Source organism: Etheostoma cragini, chromosome 1 (assembly GCF_013103735.1).
Source record: "Etheostoma cragini isolate CJK2018 chromosome 1, CSU_Ecrag_1.0, whole genome shotgun sequence".
Lineage (NCBI taxonomy): Eukaryota > Metazoa > Chordata > Actinopteri > Perciformes > Percidae > Etheostoma > Etheostoma cragini.
The window spans coordinates 2,759,312-2,778,101 of NC_048407.1; the positions used below are offsets into that span (position 1 = coordinate 2,759,312).

Consider the following 18,790-nt stretch of genomic DNA (forward strand, 5'->3'; position numbering starts at 1 on the left):
TGCAGCTGCCACATAAACCATACAGGACAATCTATGATTCATCACTTACCTCTTTCACACCGCTGACCAAGGTTGTCTGACCTTGTTTTTGGAAATTCAAACCAAGCCAGTCAACATTGGTTATTTCCCCGGTCATGATAATTATTATAATAACAAGGGAGCAGTGCAAAGTTAACAATTAAAGTGCTTACATTATGATTTTTGTTTTCCCCCTTTCCTTTATTGTGTTATTTATCTTTTTTGTTTACATTATAGGTTTCCAAAGTGAGAAAGCCCAAAGTCCCCCCCCCCTCAAAGGGACTTACCATCTTCCAGAGAAAACACTGTTCACAAACTGCTCTATTGTAGTCAAGCCTTCATTTCTGTGACGAACGTGCGTCACTTTGTAACACACATTATAATACTCGCTTATCGGGATGAACGATTTTGGAAAATAATCTACAAATTTAGATCTTTGTTTTATGTATTATTTGACAAAGACAAGCTATAAATGATTGTATAGTATGAACAACACAAGATTAGATGGATTAAACCAACTCTTGTGTCCTGGAAGCCCGGCCTGGATGTGATGATGAAATTAGGTGATGCATGAATTTATACGAATGACATCTTTTAACTAAGTACTTCAATCCCAGTAGTATAATAAGCACTGAGCTCAAGCCTGGTGGAAATATTCATAGGAAAGTCAGAAACAAATCACACAAACTAAAGTGCAGATTGCAGAAATATAAAAATAAATATGTGGCTTTACCACACTTGGTATGCAAACATATGGATTCCACTTTTTAAACACCGTCTTCAAACTTAACAGTTAAATAAATAAAAATATAGTGTATATCTATATGTGTATAAAACGTTGTTTTTTTTACAGCGCACATAGAGGAGCTTCCTTCCAGCCCCTCCCCCTCATGAATTACTGAGCATGTGCAACTCCCAACAAAGAAAAAAGAAGTGAGATGTCTCACTCTGTAGCTAAAACAGAGAGCTCAACACACAGGGTAAAAAGAGGAGCTGCAGCAATGTGCAGTACAATCATGTAAACCAAATACAATTATGAACCTGAAAATGAACATAATAATCTAATAATAATTGTTAGAAATGGGTGGGGCTCAAGCTCGAATAAATAACCATCAAACACTTCAGATGATTTTGTGCAAACTGACTTTCTCTGTAGGCTGCTCTTGTATCGATTTATGACCACTTTAAGACGAGGGGAGAACTTTTCTCTTTTTTCATATCTTTAAAATTAAACTTGGGCTTTCATGTTGGCTTCATAACTTAAAAAAGAGAGAGATTCATGCTACCCAGCAGCCGCTCTGTACTGCAGGCTGCAGATGGGTCTGCAGCCTGCAGTACAAAGTGGCGGCGTTGAAAGAATTAATCAAAACTTATTTTCATATGTTCACGTTCTAACAGACAGTTAGGCAGTTTTGCCTGTAAATCTCTGCTACCGCTCTACAAAAGTCAACTTTGGAGAAGGGCAGACCTCCGGGCACCCACTGTCTTCAGGCCGTTGTCATAGGGAAGGAATTGAACCGCTCCACTGCTGTTATTGAAGCTGCCTGTGAAATCCCAGCGTAAAGCACAGTGAGACCAAGTATGTGTTGTTGTTGTTCAAAGCGGCGACCTGTGATGACTGCCCCACTCTTATCCAACCATCACATGATTTGTGCCCTTGCACATGTCAAGGCATGTGATGGACAGAAAGGAATAGAGAAAGGAGGTCATTAAATGTATTATTATCCAGTCAGAAAATCTGGCCTATTTATATTGTGTAATTATGATTTATGATTATCTGTGTGTGTGTGTGTGTGTGTGTGTGTGTGTGTGTGTTTTGCTAGTTCAGAGTGAATGCTAGCTGCAAGACTAAAACTCCTATTGAACAGTGTTTTTTTTTACGTGGGTTTTATTGCAATATTTCGAAAACTAGCTGTGGTATTGTTTGTTATTGGCCGTCAGTGCGAGAAAGAAATAAAGGAAGGAAGGAGGCACACGTACATGGAAAAAAAGATCAGTTTTATTTTATTTTTTTACCGCTTGCGTTCTACACTAACTCTTAGATCTACCTCTTCACTGCATGGCTCCCACTTCCTGGTGAGTGACAGAATAGCCGCCTTTCATCTATGTGCTGTCACTTTGCTATCAGGATCTTATTACTGTACCTTCCATCACCTGCCTGTTGCCACAGAAACCACCCTAGGAACATTTCCCCACTGTTGGCATGTGTGTCTACAACTGACATGTATACGTTGTATTTTGTGTATCGTGATTCCAGTGATTTGAAACTTTTTTTTTAACCAAAAATGAACACTGAATGCATTCATCTAAACATGCACACAGACAGGTGGAATTGATTTCAGGTTTTTGAGAAAGGCAGACAGGAGAAACAGAGATTATTGTTGCTACTCTTGTTCTCAGGCTTTCCAATCTCGCACTGACTGTACGTATGCAGTTTGCAATGACAACTGTGGCAGACTGTTTAAAGACAAGTCCTTGATTTAAGACAGAAGCAGACAAAAGCAGCCTTCCCCTATTTAGTCGTCAGCAATCAGTTTGCCGGCTGAAATGAAAACCGTCACTGGCAGATCTTATCAGCTGCTGCTGCTGGCTCACTAATTAACTGCAGCTCTCTGAGTTGGTTAGAAATGCAGGCTTCACCTGACTCATGAACATCAGACTCCAAAGGGTCTTAGATATGTATCTGATAGCCACAACCATTTATGACCATTCAGTCCCATGTCATGATGCAAAACAGACTAAATTTGAAGCTTCTCTAGGTAAAATGTCAGTTGATGATCCATGTTGGAGACATGGAAATATAGGAGCAGAAATGTGCTTGTATTGCAGGCTAGACCTAGAATTACATTACTTTAAGAAGATAATGTAGACTGTTATCTCTCTCTAAGAGCAGAGCAGATAAAAAGAACAGGTAAACGTATACTTTGGGAATTTTGCTTGTGGAAAGGCAAAAAAAAAGGACAACTCTCCAAAGTATCACTCACACTCACACCCCATGCACATGGCTGTGCCATGTGGAAACATTTGGGGGAGGGGTTAGCTGTCAATTGCCGGAGTTTGTAAATGGGTGTGAAGCAATAGACATGATAGTCAGATGTAGTGTAGGAAAGGGGAGGAAAAGTGGTGCTGGGTCTTACCTGTTATTGTTCTGGAAGAGTTTCTTTCTCCAAATCAGATTTCTCTTTTTAAGTTTTATTTCCCATTGCCTGATTTTTTTGCTTCTGTGCATAGAGCTAATATGAGCAACGACTAGGGCAGGGTACAAATTTCAATATTGTTTAGGCACCGACCAAATTCCCTCCAAAATATTGAGTATCGAAAAATGCCACATCATTTAATACCTATTTCAAATCAATCAGGAGAGACATGTTTGCAGATATGCAAATGAGGTTTATTGTAGGACTCAATTAACTGTACAAAATCTTTTGCGATTAGACTCCCCCTAATGGAATCTAGACTCCGGTAGTGGTGACGAAGGAGCCCGAAGACCAGACCAAAGGAGGCTCCGGACCGGTCAGCTGGAGTAGATGACTGGAGAGGGGGGGGGGGTTGGAGGGCTGAAACGACAGCTGATAGCAAAGGGAGAAACTGATTTTTTTAAAGCAGGGCTGTGAGTCTGTGATTGGCCCTTGCAATTTGTGTACAATTCTGATTGGTTTAGCGGGAAGGTGAACGCCTCCAACAGCTGATTCCATTTAGGAAGACAGCATTGATTAAATTAGATATTTCTGAAAGAATGCTGAGCTATATTTCAATCAGGAGGCACTAGTTATATATGTGACAGTTATACACGGCAAAAAGTATATTTATTTAGATAACAGCTGAACTGATTAGCAGTGCACCAATAAAACGTTAGGTCTTCCTGAAGGAATTTACGCTGAGCTACATTAGTTAAGGAGCAAATTCATCAGAGTCAGTGAGCCAATAAACATGCAGCATGCTTCTACTGAGATCTAGTAATGCTGCTGATTTGCTGTCTAACGTTACACATCGTAAAAAAACAAAAACAATTTTACGCACAAAGATGGGGCTCACCTAGCAGGAGCTGCAAAATAAGTAAAAAGATTTGAGCAGTAATGTGTACGTTGTAATTCCTTTTTGTTTTATACAGTTGTTACCGAAAAAAGAATTGTTTAGAAACCGGTATAAAGGCACAGTGTTAGTATTGTTACTGCTATCAAATATTTTTAAACAATAAAACAAGGATAATGTCTCAATTTGATTCCGATTTGTTAGGTTCACAATTTGATTCAATATTGGTTTTGATTCAAAAACGATTCTTGATTCAAAAATAAAAAATTGATTCACAGTCCATTTCCAAATCATTCATGTGGACTTGTGTATGTGTATGCTGTTTGTGATGTCTGTAAGCTACTGGGACCTTGAATTTCCCCTTGGGATCACAAATGTATCTATAATGTGATTGCTATAGACATGCAAATAAAGTAAAAAGAAAATATTATATATGGATACATATCTGTATTGATTTTTGAATGGGTAGTGCTTGAATCGCGATTTGAATAATAATTTTTTTTTGCACAACCCAACTAAATATTAGTAGTTTTGCAAAATGCACCACCCTATAGATCCTTCAACTGAGAAAAACAATGTCTTATAACAGCACTTAATTTGGCAATCCCTATTTTATGTGAAGCTTCACAGAAGTTAAAGACTAACATTTCACAAGGAAAGCTGTCAAGACTTTAAGATACTGTCGGCATCTTAAAGTTGGCACTAGAAGAACAGGAAACAGTCCGTTGATACACTGTACTGTTCTCATCTGACATGAACAGACGGTGTGTTGTACTTGGCAGGCTATTTTAATGAAGAAAAGATAATTTCTGCTTTTCTAACTCAAACATTAGGTATAATTTCCTATAAATGAGGTTAATTGACCATAAATTCAAAAAATATTTTTGTACAAGGTGTCACCTGCTCATCAGATAAACATTAAACAGCAGCACCAGGGGCAACTCGGGGTTCAGTGTCTTGCCCAAGGACACTTCGACAATGATTGCAGGGGCGGGGATCGAACCACCAACCTTCCGATTGGCAGGCAACCGCTCTACCACTGAGCCACGGCCGCCCTAGTGTTGACGAATATTCAAAAAAGTGTCAAAAAGGATAAAAACGTAAGAAAAAGTTAAAAACATTGATAAAAAGCGTCAAAAATGTGATATTCAATTTTGGCGGGAAGACAACACAAGGGCTAATTAAGACACAAGTAAGTAACAAATATATACATTCAGCACAAAACAAATTATATGATACTAAATTAGCTCTTAAGATATTAAATTAAATATACTCACTGGCTATGCCACAGCAACAAACCACAGATTGATGGGTAAAGATGGCATTAACTACTTCTTCCAAATGACAGCAACTGCAGCACAACAGGAAAGGCCCACAGAAAATCCAAAGTACGAAAACAAACAAAAAAACTTTCAAAATAAAGGCATACTACATTAAACAGTCTTGTTAACTTGTAACTTTAATTACACTACATACACTCTGTATTGATATTTAAAATGTTGCTGTAGCAAACAGTGCTTTAGGGCTTATATTGCAGTTATTTCAGCTTCTTATTATCGGCCCCACGTCCACCCCTGCAATTCAAAAAGCAAATGGAAACATAGCTTTGTAAGAAGTCATTAACATGGAATCAGACAGGAGGCATTGCAGCAAATAAATAGCAGTAGAATAGATCCGCTGACCGTCCTGACCCCAAACTATTCAACACACACACAAACACACTCAATTACCCCCTCTCTTTTTCCCATTCTCCATATCTGCCTTATCTGGATAAACCAAATTAACTCAATAATTAAATTCAGTCATTCATTTTTTTTACAACTGACATAAGGCCCCGGACTAAGGGAAGCATCTATTGTTTTTCTCCCCGGATCAACAGAATGAAAACAAACTAAAACAAAAAAAAGTAAAACTAAAAGGTTAACAAGTAATTAGTGTGTGGTGGCGTTTGTCTGAGGCGGTTTGCAATTGATTGCAGCATTGATCCGGCAAAATTAGAGTTGTGGTAGAGCCCAAATGTGATTGCAAAAACCAACTCACTGCTGCTTGATTGCTGGGCGTTGTGCTTGCTCTCAGTGATCTGTCCTGATCTCTCTCCACTCTCTCTCTCTCTCAGACACTCACATAGGCTACCCTTTATGAACAAAGCTTACAAGCATCTGATTGAAAGCATTAGATAGGGTTTTTGTTGAAGTTAGGTTGATGTAAGTGTCAAGTAGGATTAACCTTGAAATGTCCACCATAGCACCATTATCTATTTTGTACAGTACTTGTGAATTTTACGTCACGTTTGGCTTAATATTTTGAATGAAATTGCCAGCAATTTACATATAGTTGTGCTTTTATGCTGTTTTATGTGTGTGTCTTCTTTACCATGTCATTATCATGCTCAGCTATGCATTCTCATTATTAAATGGACATAATTTAGTCTTCTCATGTCTGTTTTTTTACTTTTTATTTGTTTTAACATGAAATCGGCACACTTGTAGGCACGCACAGTCCATACGATCACACATTTGGGTTGTGCATGGACAATAGCCGATGAAATTATAGAGGTCATGTGGATCCCTGTGGCAATGCAGATGTGGAAATGTTGGTTGTAGCAGTGCCAGCGTATGTGCAATTAAATTGAACAGATTATTTTATATTAGGACTGCAACTAATAATTGCTTCTCACAAAACAATTCCACCGCAAGGTCCATTTAGCAGCTGTTCTGGAGCTTTGGATCACACAGCAGATAGTTTGCCCAGTTGCCAAGATAGTGGGATTTGATCCGAAGTTCCAGAACAGCTGCTACATGGACCATGTGGTGAAATGAGTTTGTCAAGTGTGAAGTCTTTAAGGCCAAGAATCAAATGCCAGTGGCAAAGTCAGTCCTTTCCAATATCCCTGTCTCTTCTTTGTTCTTTGATTGTTTAGACTTCAAAATATCCGATAAGAAATTTAAGGTGCTGATCACATTTTCCCAGAGCCCAAGGTGGTGTCCTCAGATCACTTGTTTTCCCCAAACTGTTTCTCAATTTACACAGAAAAGCAGCAAATCCTCACATTTGAGATAGTGGAAATGTTTGACATTTCTGCTTGATATATAACTTAAATTAACATTTATTATTGTGCTGTTTTGAATACTTGATTAATCAACTAATCGTTTGATCACTGCCATACACAATTAACATTCAGCATGTCACAATGTTGATTGTCTTGCAGACCAATACAAGCCAACATCAGCTATTGTTGCCATTTCAGGCTGCTTGTAGCCATAAACCTAATTGTTAGTCAACTCCATTTAAATCCATAAAGATTACTCTGTCTGCATCTGTAATGAAGAAGTAGAGTTAATTCGGGTAGTCAGGACAAAAGAGTCTTAGTAGCCCGTGTGAAAGAGTTGTGCATAAGTGCAACTGCACAGCCGGTATCTGTAATTTTGCCATCAATTTGAAGGCAGAAATGCACAAGCAGTTCTTTCTGGCTTTCAGGTGAGATAAATACAAGCAATTATCTAATGATCTTTCAAATAACTTCCTTAAGTGTAAGCCGTTTGATCAATCGGACCCATGTACCCTCAGAGAAACTACATAATAAAGAAACACAGCACAGCATCTTCCCCTGCCTGACTTGTGTATTGATCTGCAGGGAAGTGCACGGCTTGCAGAGTGTGAACTGAAATTACTCAAATGCTGCAACAACACTTTACGAAGAGAACAAGCAAGTGGCACATCGCTGATCTTCCCTGACAAAACTAGTCCAACAGTTGCTGAGGAAGAAAGACGGCAGTGACAGAACATGATCACAGTGTTCAACCCCTAATGAGAGCTCCTCGCTTTCAGTGAAACATAAGTAGGCCTCGTCGCTAGGACACTAGTCCTAGCGACGAGGCCTCTGGACTAGTTACTTGAGTGACTGGACCTGCATTGTGAACGTACAGGCACACGTTGGCAGGTAATGAGTCATTGATAAACAACATAAGAGAGTGAGTGCTTCTGTTAGTTTCAGCTGTAAGTTCAACGCGCAAAAAGAACACGCACACTCACACCCACACCCCACCACACACACGCACACACACGTTCACTGAAAACGTTGGTTGGTTGTTTTTGAATAATTGCTTTCAGAGTCATCGCTTTACATCAATCATATTGTGAACACACAACAGGTGTTGATCAGCAGAAAGAGGTACTCCATTCAACATTTGTAGTTATATTAGTTTAATTGTCTTAATCATAATGCAAAGGAACTTGTCTATGTTTACCTAAGGGCCCAGAAAGGCTGGTATGTTGCATTCTGCAGTGAAATCTGCTATTACCATAAGGGCAGCTGACAGGTGTCGAAAGAATGGAAAGAGTGTGAACCTCAAGGTAGAAAGGCCAGCATTTCAAGAACATTTGATTATGTGTAGGGCCAACAGAGAGTTCAAAGCTGAGGTTCAAAGTTCTACTCTAAGATGCAAAGACAAAACTGAAGGGGAATTTCAGAGCAAGACTCTAAGCTCAGCTTGGTAGGCATGGGCTGATTAATGGGCAGGTTTCATCAAATACACACATTTGTTTATACATCATACTAAAAGACCTTGTTTGCAAGTCCTTACCATGCACGTGCATACTATTCTAATGGGAAAGCATACGTTCTCTTTATATCAGTCTTTTTAAGCATACCACATTATCCTAATAATTGATAGACTGCATGAGTGCTGTGTCTGTGACATTCTGGTTAGGTTGCTTTCAAAAGCGTCACTTTTCATAGCAGATCAAAAGAACTCGGATACCATAATACCATAATAACGCAATAGGGATTTGATCATTAATTTGTTCATTCATTTTCATTAATACGGAAAAAACTACCAGCCAATAAATTCAAAAATGGCAACACGCCAACATCAGTTGCACGCCGTCTACTCACCAATCAATGGGAGACACAACACACATGAGTGGTGACAAGACGCTGTAGGTACGTCATTGAAAGGGCTTTAGTGCGCTAGCAAAATCAAACCAAAAAGAACAGGATCAAATGTATACAATGTGATTATACATGAACGTTGGTTCGGACCTTGGTCTTTAAGCAGAATTGTAAAAGCATCGCTGTCTAAGTTGTTGTCTGATGTCATGATGCACGCTTTCCCTTGTCCACTGATTTAGAAGCCAGTAACAGACAAACACACCCTTAAAATTTGATTAAAGTTTAACCTTTTTGAATGTCCTGCAGGATAGTGATAATATATACTATTCCGTGATCCCAAATTAGGGGGGTACAATGCCTGGCTCAAGGGCACATGGCAGAGTCCACGAGGGGAAGTAGCATCTCTTCAGCTACCAATCCACGCTCCGTACTTTTGGTCCATACGGGGACTTGTACCGGCGACCTTTTGGATCCCAACCCAATTCCCTCCGGACTGGGCGTCACCCCCAACACATTGACACGTCCAAGAACTACTCATCTTTACTGGTGTTTTACCGTAGAGGAATAACAAGATAGTCTTCAAAACCAACAGTCTACATCACATTCACACTTTGTCACTTCGAAATGTGTTGGATTAAAGGTACTCTATGGTGGAGGGTGTGATGGTGGTGTGAGTGGTCCGATGTTAATCCAATCACAATCATCTTGGGTGGTGCTAAACTCTGTATGGTGCCGCTGTGAAGGAACTTGTTTTGTTGGAACATGAGTACGTTCAAAAGTTGTTTTAGTCTTGCAACAGCAATTGGACAGATAGTCTAGCTAGCTTTCTGGATTCACCCTGCAGAGATCAGAGGAGCTGTTAACCATAGTCCTAACGGACATTGGTGAAAAAACATGCCTCCTGGAGGAATTCCTCTGGCACTGAAGCAATCCCGGAAGTGGAACGTTGTGGATGGAGACTAGGCCTCTTGTGGCTGCAGTTGTACACATTTGACGAAATTCTCTTTGCTCACAGTGCGCAACAAAAACACTGGTCAGACAAACGCTCAGCTGAAGGAAAAGAAAGTCATGACTGGCTATATTTACCAGATCAGACTGAATAAATGGCACAAATTATCCTGGTAACATGGCCAAAGAGGTGACTGTTGATTATTTACAGTAGGCTGTAGATTAAGGCACATGCAGTGTGATTTATCCAGAAGGCCTTTAACGCAATAATAAATATAATAAAAAATAGTAATAAACACCCCAAAGTTTTTTTTAGCTTGTATTTCTTCTTGTTTTGAGTTTTTTCTAATCATTTATTTTTCTCCTCACATTACATCAAGCCAACCCTGTCAATGTCTGTTTGCCCTAGTTGAATTTCAATTGCAAAGACCCACTGAATAGCTAAAACAAGAAATGACACTAATGAGGTTATGACATATAATACCCCCCCCCCCAACTCAGAAACATTGATTCATTCCCCCATTTCAAATCACAACTAAAAACACATCTGTTTATAACTGCCTATTCCACCTAAATGTCTGTTGCTCTGCCTTTTCTGTTGCTTTGCTGTATAGTATTTGTTTTGCTGTATAGGATTTATTTTGCTATTGTATAGTATTGGTATTTGTTTTGCTGTATAGTATTTGTTTTTCTGTTGTATAGTATTTGTATTTCTGTTGTATAGTATTTGTTTTGCTGTTGTATAGTATTGGTTTTGTTTTGCTGTATAGTATTTGTTTTGCTGTTGTATAGTATTTGTATTTCTGTTGTATAGTATTTGTTTTGCTGTTGTATAGTTTTGGTTTTGATTTTGCTGTATAGTATTTGTTTTGCTGTTGTATAGTATTTGTTTTGCTGTTGTATAGTATTTGTTTTGCTGTTCTTAATTTATGAATTCCCTGTGCGGCGTCCTTGAGTGCCAAGAAAGGCGGCTTTAAATAAAATGTATTATTATTATTATTATTATTATTATATAGACGCTAAGATACTAGTGCATTTGGTTGGTCTGTTAATGGATTTACACACTTATGATCCATCTCAATCAATATTTTTATGTGGGTATTGCAGCATGTTTCCATATGAGCGTCTTTGTTCTAGGTGCCGAACTATTGGACTACTGGTTGAATGAACTGCAATTGATTTGAAACGTTGAAAAAACACTGTTGAATGTGTCTAATTTTCACCTTTCCAGCCATGTGTCCTCCCGCTGAGAAGTGCCGGCAAGGTGTTGATTGTGTTTTGTTGATTTGTATGTGTTTGATCAGATATCGGACGTTTGTCTCAGAGGACGCGGGCCCCAACACGCTTGTTGCCACTGTGCTGGCAAAGGACCCTGACGGCGACGGGATCACGTACAAGATCACCACGGGAAACGAGGAGGGCAACTTTATCATTGACAGCCAAAAAGGTTAGACCTTTTCTCTTGTTTTTCTGATCTGGTTCTAATTCTACTAAGTGTCAATAGATTGTAGTGGTTATTATAATAAGCTGGTTATGAGTTTTTTATCCATTCTCAACACACTGTAAGCACGGCAGTACCTGGGCATGCCAGGCACAAATGGCTGAGGGGGTTTGAGGAAATGGGCTAGTTTCGGATAGCATAATGAGAGGATTCCTGCTAAATCAAACAAATCAAAACAATATATATAAAAATAACCTGGATGTCTCTTCGTCCTTGGGGTACAACCAGTAGTGCCCCCTCTTTCTCTCTTCTTCCTCTCTTTTTTATATATTTAACAATCATATGATTCCTCCTGTTTATCTTGTCCTATTAATAAAATTGAATAGAACTTGTGGCTGTTCAGGGGTCTGTTATTATTGTGCATGAACCCTGAAATCTCCACAAAGATTGCTTTTTTCCAGTTATTTCACCGTATTTTGCTGTCTGCCCTCCCTGCTATATTTGCGTACACCCTATAAATGTAAAAGCTCTGCAGTTTGTCAGGCGTGCCTCAGAGTTTTAAAAATATGCTCCATGTAGTGTGCATATAGTATAGTTTTATGTCATTCACCTTATCCACTATCCTAAGGATTCCTCGCCAGGCATCCTCCTTCTGCAAGAAGCTCTGTCAAGGATATTTAAAACCTTACAGGTCATGTCATGGAGACGTTAGAATAATAAGCCAAAGTACGAGGAGTGTTTCCACAGTCGCTATGTAACAAAATATCATCTGAGGTTTATAGTCACACATCTCAACTCCGTCTAAGGCAGTAGCTGCAATGCCAGAAGCAACGTGAAATAGAAAACTGCAATGATGATGCTCTGTGTGTGTGTGTTTGTGTGTGTGTGTGTGTGTGTGTGTGTGTGTGTGTGTGTGTGTGTGTGTGTGGTTTGACAGCTTGTGTAAATTGCAACCCCTCTGAATCTGCACATCCTATTATAGGGTAATACAATGACTTTTGCAAATTCAATTACTCAAAACTTCAAGGAAAAATTCCCCCTGTTACACTGATAGTGGCGGTTGTTTTATCGAGCAGGGAGGAGAGTTGTATCTTATAACTCGATTTCATCGGCTATCAGATGATAAGGCTTGCTTTTAAATTGTTTGGCTCATTAAAGGTTTTTATTTCAAGTTTCTTTCCTCAGACTGACACGCTTTAATAACAGTTCAGTCTAAGAGCAAGGTTAGGGTTAGGGTCCGGTTGTCACATTGATTGATTTAGCCACATATCTGTCAATCCGTAAGATAACTATACTGGGTGTGTATCAATTGAATAGAAAATCCTGTTGTATGATATGCTAAGAAGTGGGAATAATGCAACACATTTTGTATTTACTGTGAATTTGTATTCATATTTTTTCATTTAATTGATTAATGGTTTATTAACTAAACCAATAACCTACTACTGTACTGACCTAGTTTAATTCAAAATCAATATCCTGCCATTGTGGCTGTAATAGGAAGTGATTAGGAAGCAGAGACAGACTGTTGATTTATTTTTCTGCATTGTTTTGGTTTGAAAATACCTATTTACAATACTTGATAACATCCCACAACTTTGGTTTTATTGACAACTTTAATTTGTTTTGGAACCGTTGCTCTTTTTATTGGCCTGATGGAGTTCACCCAAACAGACTAGATTTCTCCTTTTTAGCAGTCAACCTACAGCATGCTGTACAGTTTTCCCCAAGTGTTTAACTATTTACCCCACACGCCCCCACTTCCCTGCAGTGGTCTTCTTCCCTGCCCACCATGGAAGCTCCCAGATTGATTACCCTCACCAGCTCCCCCCTGTGGCCTCGTACGTTATCACCCTGTCCTCCAAACAAATGCTCTGGCTCCGTACTCACATACTACCTCTCAATGTCCAACTAAATCCCTTCACTGTGGTCCAACTGTATTTTGTCAACGACACTGCTTAACATTCGATCGCTAGTCATCCTTGTAGTCTTGTAGTCGTCCAACGTCCTTGCGTGGCCACTGGTCACAGAAAGGACATAGGCTGCATCTCCATCCCAGCTGCCCTGTCTTTTGAACATGTCCCTGTCAAATTCTCTGGTCCCGGTCCTCCGGTCACTTCCATTATATATATGTGTGTGTGTGTGTGTGTGTGTGTGTGTGTGTGTGTGTGTGTAAAGAAAATCAAAACTGAATGAGAAAAGGAATTTCCCCAAATTGACACATAGACTAGCCTACTTATATTCACATATGCTTGACCATTAAGTCAATATGACAAACCTGCAATTAAAGTGACTGCCACGCTGCTCTACCCCTTGAACAGCCGCCCAAAGTGGTAGGGCTTCAGTGCCCATCTGTTGTTTATCATTTAGGAAAAAAAATAAAGAAAGAAATATTTGTGAGCTTTTTTGAAAGCTTTATTATTTCAGTAGGGACGTTCGGGGTTGAGAGCCATGCTAAGGCGAAATTTAGCAATGAGATACATTGCAGGTTTAGGGAGCTTCCGCATTGGCTTCTATTTTCAGATCTGGAATTTGCCGCTTGGGTAAAACACTCAATATACATGCAACGCAAATCCAAGCTGCTTTTTGTGTGCTGCTTTGTCCTTCCACTATGTCACTATCACAATGCAAGCCTTTATTAAGCACACCTTTAGTAGTGGTAGATGGATTAATGAGAAATCAACTGACATATCCACACGTGCAGACACACAGAGGGAATGTGAGCCTAACACAGATTCACACAAAGGCAGTACACAATGTGTCCGCACCAGAGCGTGTGAGCCAAAGTGTAATGCTTGTAATGTGATCCAATATCTTGTTTCATAGACCCCAATATTTGGTCATTAAAACCATTTTATGACTCCGATAATGGAAGGCGAGCATGTTGGATTCTCCCCACCCTCTCTAACTCATCTCATTCTTTCTCTGCTACTGCTGAAAATCATTTATTGCCCCTTCTCCCACCTCATTGCTTGCTTCCCCACCATCCTCCCAACTCATCCTAAATGGCCGACAATTGTTTTCCTTCCTTCCGGCAGAAGCAGCCCTGCCAGCCCCCCTCACCATGTTAATTTGACTGTAACTCACCCCAGAATACAGTGCGTTTCTCTGAGATTTAAGGTGCCCATTAGGATTGGAGCAGGTTGGTCAATATGATGATCACAGTCTTCCTATTAAAACCCATAAATACAGAAACACCAGCTACTCTCCTCTCAGGGAAGAAGGTATTTACTCACAGCTAAGGGGAAATTCTGGCACCAATAAACAGACTTTGATCATTTCTTTTTTTTGCGAAGTTTTTGTTACGCTAAGAACAGAAAGACTCAAATGCATGGCTCACAACAAAAAAAAGGATTTATTTGAGCTGGGAGAAAAGGGGAAGTGGGGATGTAGGCGCCAAGGATAGGGACGCAGAGACGGAGAAGCATGGGGAGTCTCGAGAGTGAGGATACTCTGCGGGAGTGTGGGAGAGCCAGGAGCGAGTAGCCAAGGGGAAGACACTGGAGCTGGGAGTGGAGACGGAGACAGGCTGAAGCAGAGTGCCGTGGGAGGGGGACCGAGAGGAAAAGCCAGCTGACCGGAGACGAGAAACAGAAATGGAGGTGATGACTGCGGGAGCGGAAGACAAACGTCCAACATAAAGCACTGAGGCAAGGACACTCGAGGAATCAGAAGAGCTTGTGAGAGTTTCACCAGGGTGACTTGAGCCACGATCAAGTGAAGATGGTTTGACGAGCCAGGGTTGAAATACTATAGTTGATTGGCCATGGCGGGCAGGGGTGAGCGGCGGGAGCAGGTGATTGTGGATGAGACTCGGGTGTGGACGGTCAACAGGCTTCAGCAGGAGGGAGAGTGAAAAAAAGAAAACAGCAGCGACAAACAGGGCAGGCCAACAGAAAACTCAAACAGAAAAATTGTAAATTAAACAAAAACTCACAGCCAGCCGGACCATAACAATTTATGGCATTACGGAAAAAAGGTATTACCTTGAAAAGTAGGAAGTAGGTGAGTTTTTTTCAGGGAAGACTCCTAGTTGTGGTAGCACTAGTCGTCCTGCTGTCTTGTTTTATTTCATTATTTAGACTTTCCTCCTGAACTTCTCACCTCCTCTATTGTGTTTGGTCTGATGTTCTGACCTTTGTCTGATCCTGTTTTATGTAACAAACCCACATTGTTTTGCCCATATTCTGCTCCCTGGTTCGTTCTGGCAAATAAATTGTTATTCTATCTTTTGTACACTCACTAGTCCTCCTCCCTCTCTTTTTTTAAAAGTCCTTTGTTTGTCAGTATTTCTTTCATCTCTTCTCTTAACCTTTCCCTCTTTCTCTCTCAGCTCCAGTCTCCAGTCGGCATGATGTTGACTGGAGGAAGCACTCCCTCCCTCCGTCCCTTTACTCCCACACCCCCAACCGGATTTGTGCCCAGTCCTCTGTGTTGTCTCTCGCTCATTCCTTTCTTCATCTTTGTACTTCCTCCCTCCTGGCTGTCTTCATGTGAAGTGACAGCAGCTCACTGACCCCCAAGGAAACATCTTCTCCTTCTCTGATAAGCGATGATATGTGCTGGCCCTTTCAGTAGCAACACTCACACACTTGTAGACCTTGAAAAAACAAGCTGTATATAGGCATACATATAAGCACACACACACATATACAGACTGTATGTGTGTGTGGGTACATTATGTATGTATATGCCATGCAGACAAACATGAGCTGTGTTTGAAACTGTGCCCTTATTCACTCACTTACTATTATCTTATATAGTGTTCATTAAATAGTTAACTATCAAAGGAACTCAACCAGATTTTTGGACATGTCCCTTAAACAAATCGACTGCTCGGGAGGATAGTAAAAGGTTGTACAGTATGTTGCATGCTACATTTCCACTATAAAGAAATTCAAGCCTGCTCCAATTTTCCTTTTCAGTTTACGTCTGCATCTTTTTCTCCTCCGGGAAAACATTGTGTTATACGGGAGTAAATTGTATGGTACATTGTATGTACACTCAAATTATCTGTGCATTGTGGATATTTTGTAGTGGACTATATAGTGAATGAAATTAACCGCGGAGAATTCAAACACTACTGCAAAAATGGCGACCACACTATATAGTGCACTATTTCCCAACACAGCTATAGAGAGACACATACACACAGAGCCATAAACCATACTAAAGGAACACATCTCTTAGATTAGAACAGACGCTCGCTGTATGCTTTGTTCTTGGAATGTCCTAAAACCTTTTCCATGTCCCATTTTCAACCACTTACCCAGCATGTGTTGCACTCATCCAAGGCTTTTAGGCCCTATTAGATGTTTATGCTAACCAGTCAGAGTCAGAGCAAAGCAGGGATCGGACTACAGGGCGCCTCCGGTGCTCCCTGTACATGCAACATAGCAAGCAGCCAGTAGCCTCTCTCTGTTTGCCTGCTGCCTTTTACTGAACTGGTCACATTTATCTGGCCTTCTGTCTCAATTCATTAAGCATGAGTGCACTACCCCACGCTGTTGGAGCAGCGTGGGTGGACAGAGGGACTGCTGGTTGAGTGCTTACATTCTTAATGCGTCTTTGGTATGGAAATACAATTCTTTTTAAATTCTAACTTGTGATTCCGGGGTTAAACTTTCTGATATAAGAAATCCAAATGAAACTATGACTGCTACCATTACTAGGGCTACTTTTACTACCACAGTATGGTACTCATAATGTAAAAGGTCCATTCCCTTAACCCACTATTATTTAAATTATAATATAACTAAAACACGTTTTTGTCACTTATTGTAAAAAGTATTGGTTTAAAGTGAGACAAACAAAAATTCTGTCTTCAAAGTAACACACATTTGAGGTGAATGGAATTTCATTTTTGGTGCTCAAAGCATTAAAAAAATACATTACAATGTATCGGCAATGTGACTTTCCTGAAATAGTATCCTCTGTTATTCAGGATAATCCACAGAGCACATTGTCGTAGGGATATTTCTTTCAGTACAGTGTTTACTGTGAGGTCTGTAGATTACCTCCGTTGTATCAGGGTGTCCATGTTGGGTGCAGGGCTCTAGGGATGGCAGTGTAAGTTGTCCTCATCCACCACTGTGTTTCATACTGAAAGATCTATATCTAGCTATTGGATGGATTGCCATGAAATTCGTGCAGACATTCATGGTCCCCAGAGGATTAATTGGAATGACTTTGGTGATTCCCTGATTTATTATATAGTCTGCTAATGGCATTACACCCACCCACTGAAATATCACATCAGTTGTCAGATAAATTGGCATTTATGATTCCCAAACTCTACCTTGCATGCCATGCCACCATGACGTAGACATTTGTGGTTTTAACCACATCTATTGGACGGATTACAATATAATTTGGTACAATTATGTCCCTCTCATGATGAATAGTAATCCCTTAACTGGTTTATGATCAAATACCTGCAGAACTATTGCTATTCCCAGCAGCCTCATCGTACACTGTGTTTACCATGTTGTTAACCTAGGTAAATCTCCTCCAGCATGATGGTGTTGTTTATGTGTGGTGTTAACTTGCTGACATTAGCATTGGGCTAATCATTACAGCCTCACATAGCCATTAGAATGTCTGTCAATTAGTCATAATCTTTAGGTGGACCAACCCTTTAATTCAGAGAGCATCTATCAAGCATTGTTATGTCATCAACAACAGTAATAACTCTATTTAACAGCTGTTGTACTACTTCCTGTCCATATTACTAGCTCATAAATATAAGTTGATGCTCACATTAGTTGCAGTATTGAAATAATCTGCATTTAAATGGATAGTTAAGTTATTTATCTTTTGTGACTTTTGTCTTCTTTTATTTGTTTTTACCCAAGTCGGCTACTCTTTCTGTTGCAAACAATTCAAATTTTAGTCTAATTTTACCTCCGTTTTTTCTTTTCTTTTTTTTTTGGTATGACAACCTCTCCTAAGCCCCTTTTACAATGCAACCCCTATCAACCCCCAGCCACGCACCGTACAATAGCCTATTTTGGTTTGGATAATGAGAAATTGGGAGCAAACCATCCCGGCTACTGTGATTTGCATGAGCAAATTGCCTCTTCTTTTTATCAGAGTTAAGGTGTCCAGATGGGAGATTTCTCTTGAATACATGGAGCTGGCCAAACCATAAAAGTCAGCAGCAGCATTTAATAAGTGTTCATAATTAAAGCCTGTTCTACATTAAAGAAACAACAGACTGAACAACATGAGTCAGGGTTTAAATGCAAAAGAATGGGCACCCATTTAGCTCAGTTGGTAGAGCGGGTGCCCATATATAGAGGTTTACTCCTCGACGCAGTAGGCCCGGGTTTGAGTCCGGCCTACGGCCCTTTGCTGCATGTCCCCCCCTCCCTCTCTCCTCTTTCATATCTTCATCTGTCCTTTCAATTAAAGGCCTAAAATGCTCCCATAAAATAATCTTCTTTAAATGCAAAAGAATG

At 40.0% G+C, this 18,790-nt stretch overlaps 1 protein-coding gene and 1 long non-coding RNA gene across 3 annotated transcripts in view; one reads left to right on the forward strand and one right to left on the reverse strand.

Annotated features, from left to right (window-relative positions):
* Positions 1-951, reverse strand: part of LOC117946629 — a 5,967-nt gene extending 5,016 nt beyond the window's left edge. The window contains exon 1 of the long non-coding RNA XR_004657063.1: positions 918-951. This is a non-coding gene — a long non-coding RNA (uncharacterized LOC117946629). The remainder of the gene's footprint in view (positions 1-917) is intronic.
* The window catches only part of si:ch211-186j3.6 (neural-cadherin), a 302,735-nt gene that overhangs the window by 102,501 nt on the left and 181,444 nt on the right, over positions 1-18,790 (forward strand). For both annotated transcript variants that reach the window (XM_034874840.1, XM_034874848.1), the window contains exon 7: positions 11,194-11,336. In XM_034874840.1, coding sequence (XP_034730731.1) covers positions 11,194-11,336 — 143 coding nt within the window. The remainder of the gene's footprint in view (positions 1-11,193; positions 11,337-18,790) is intronic.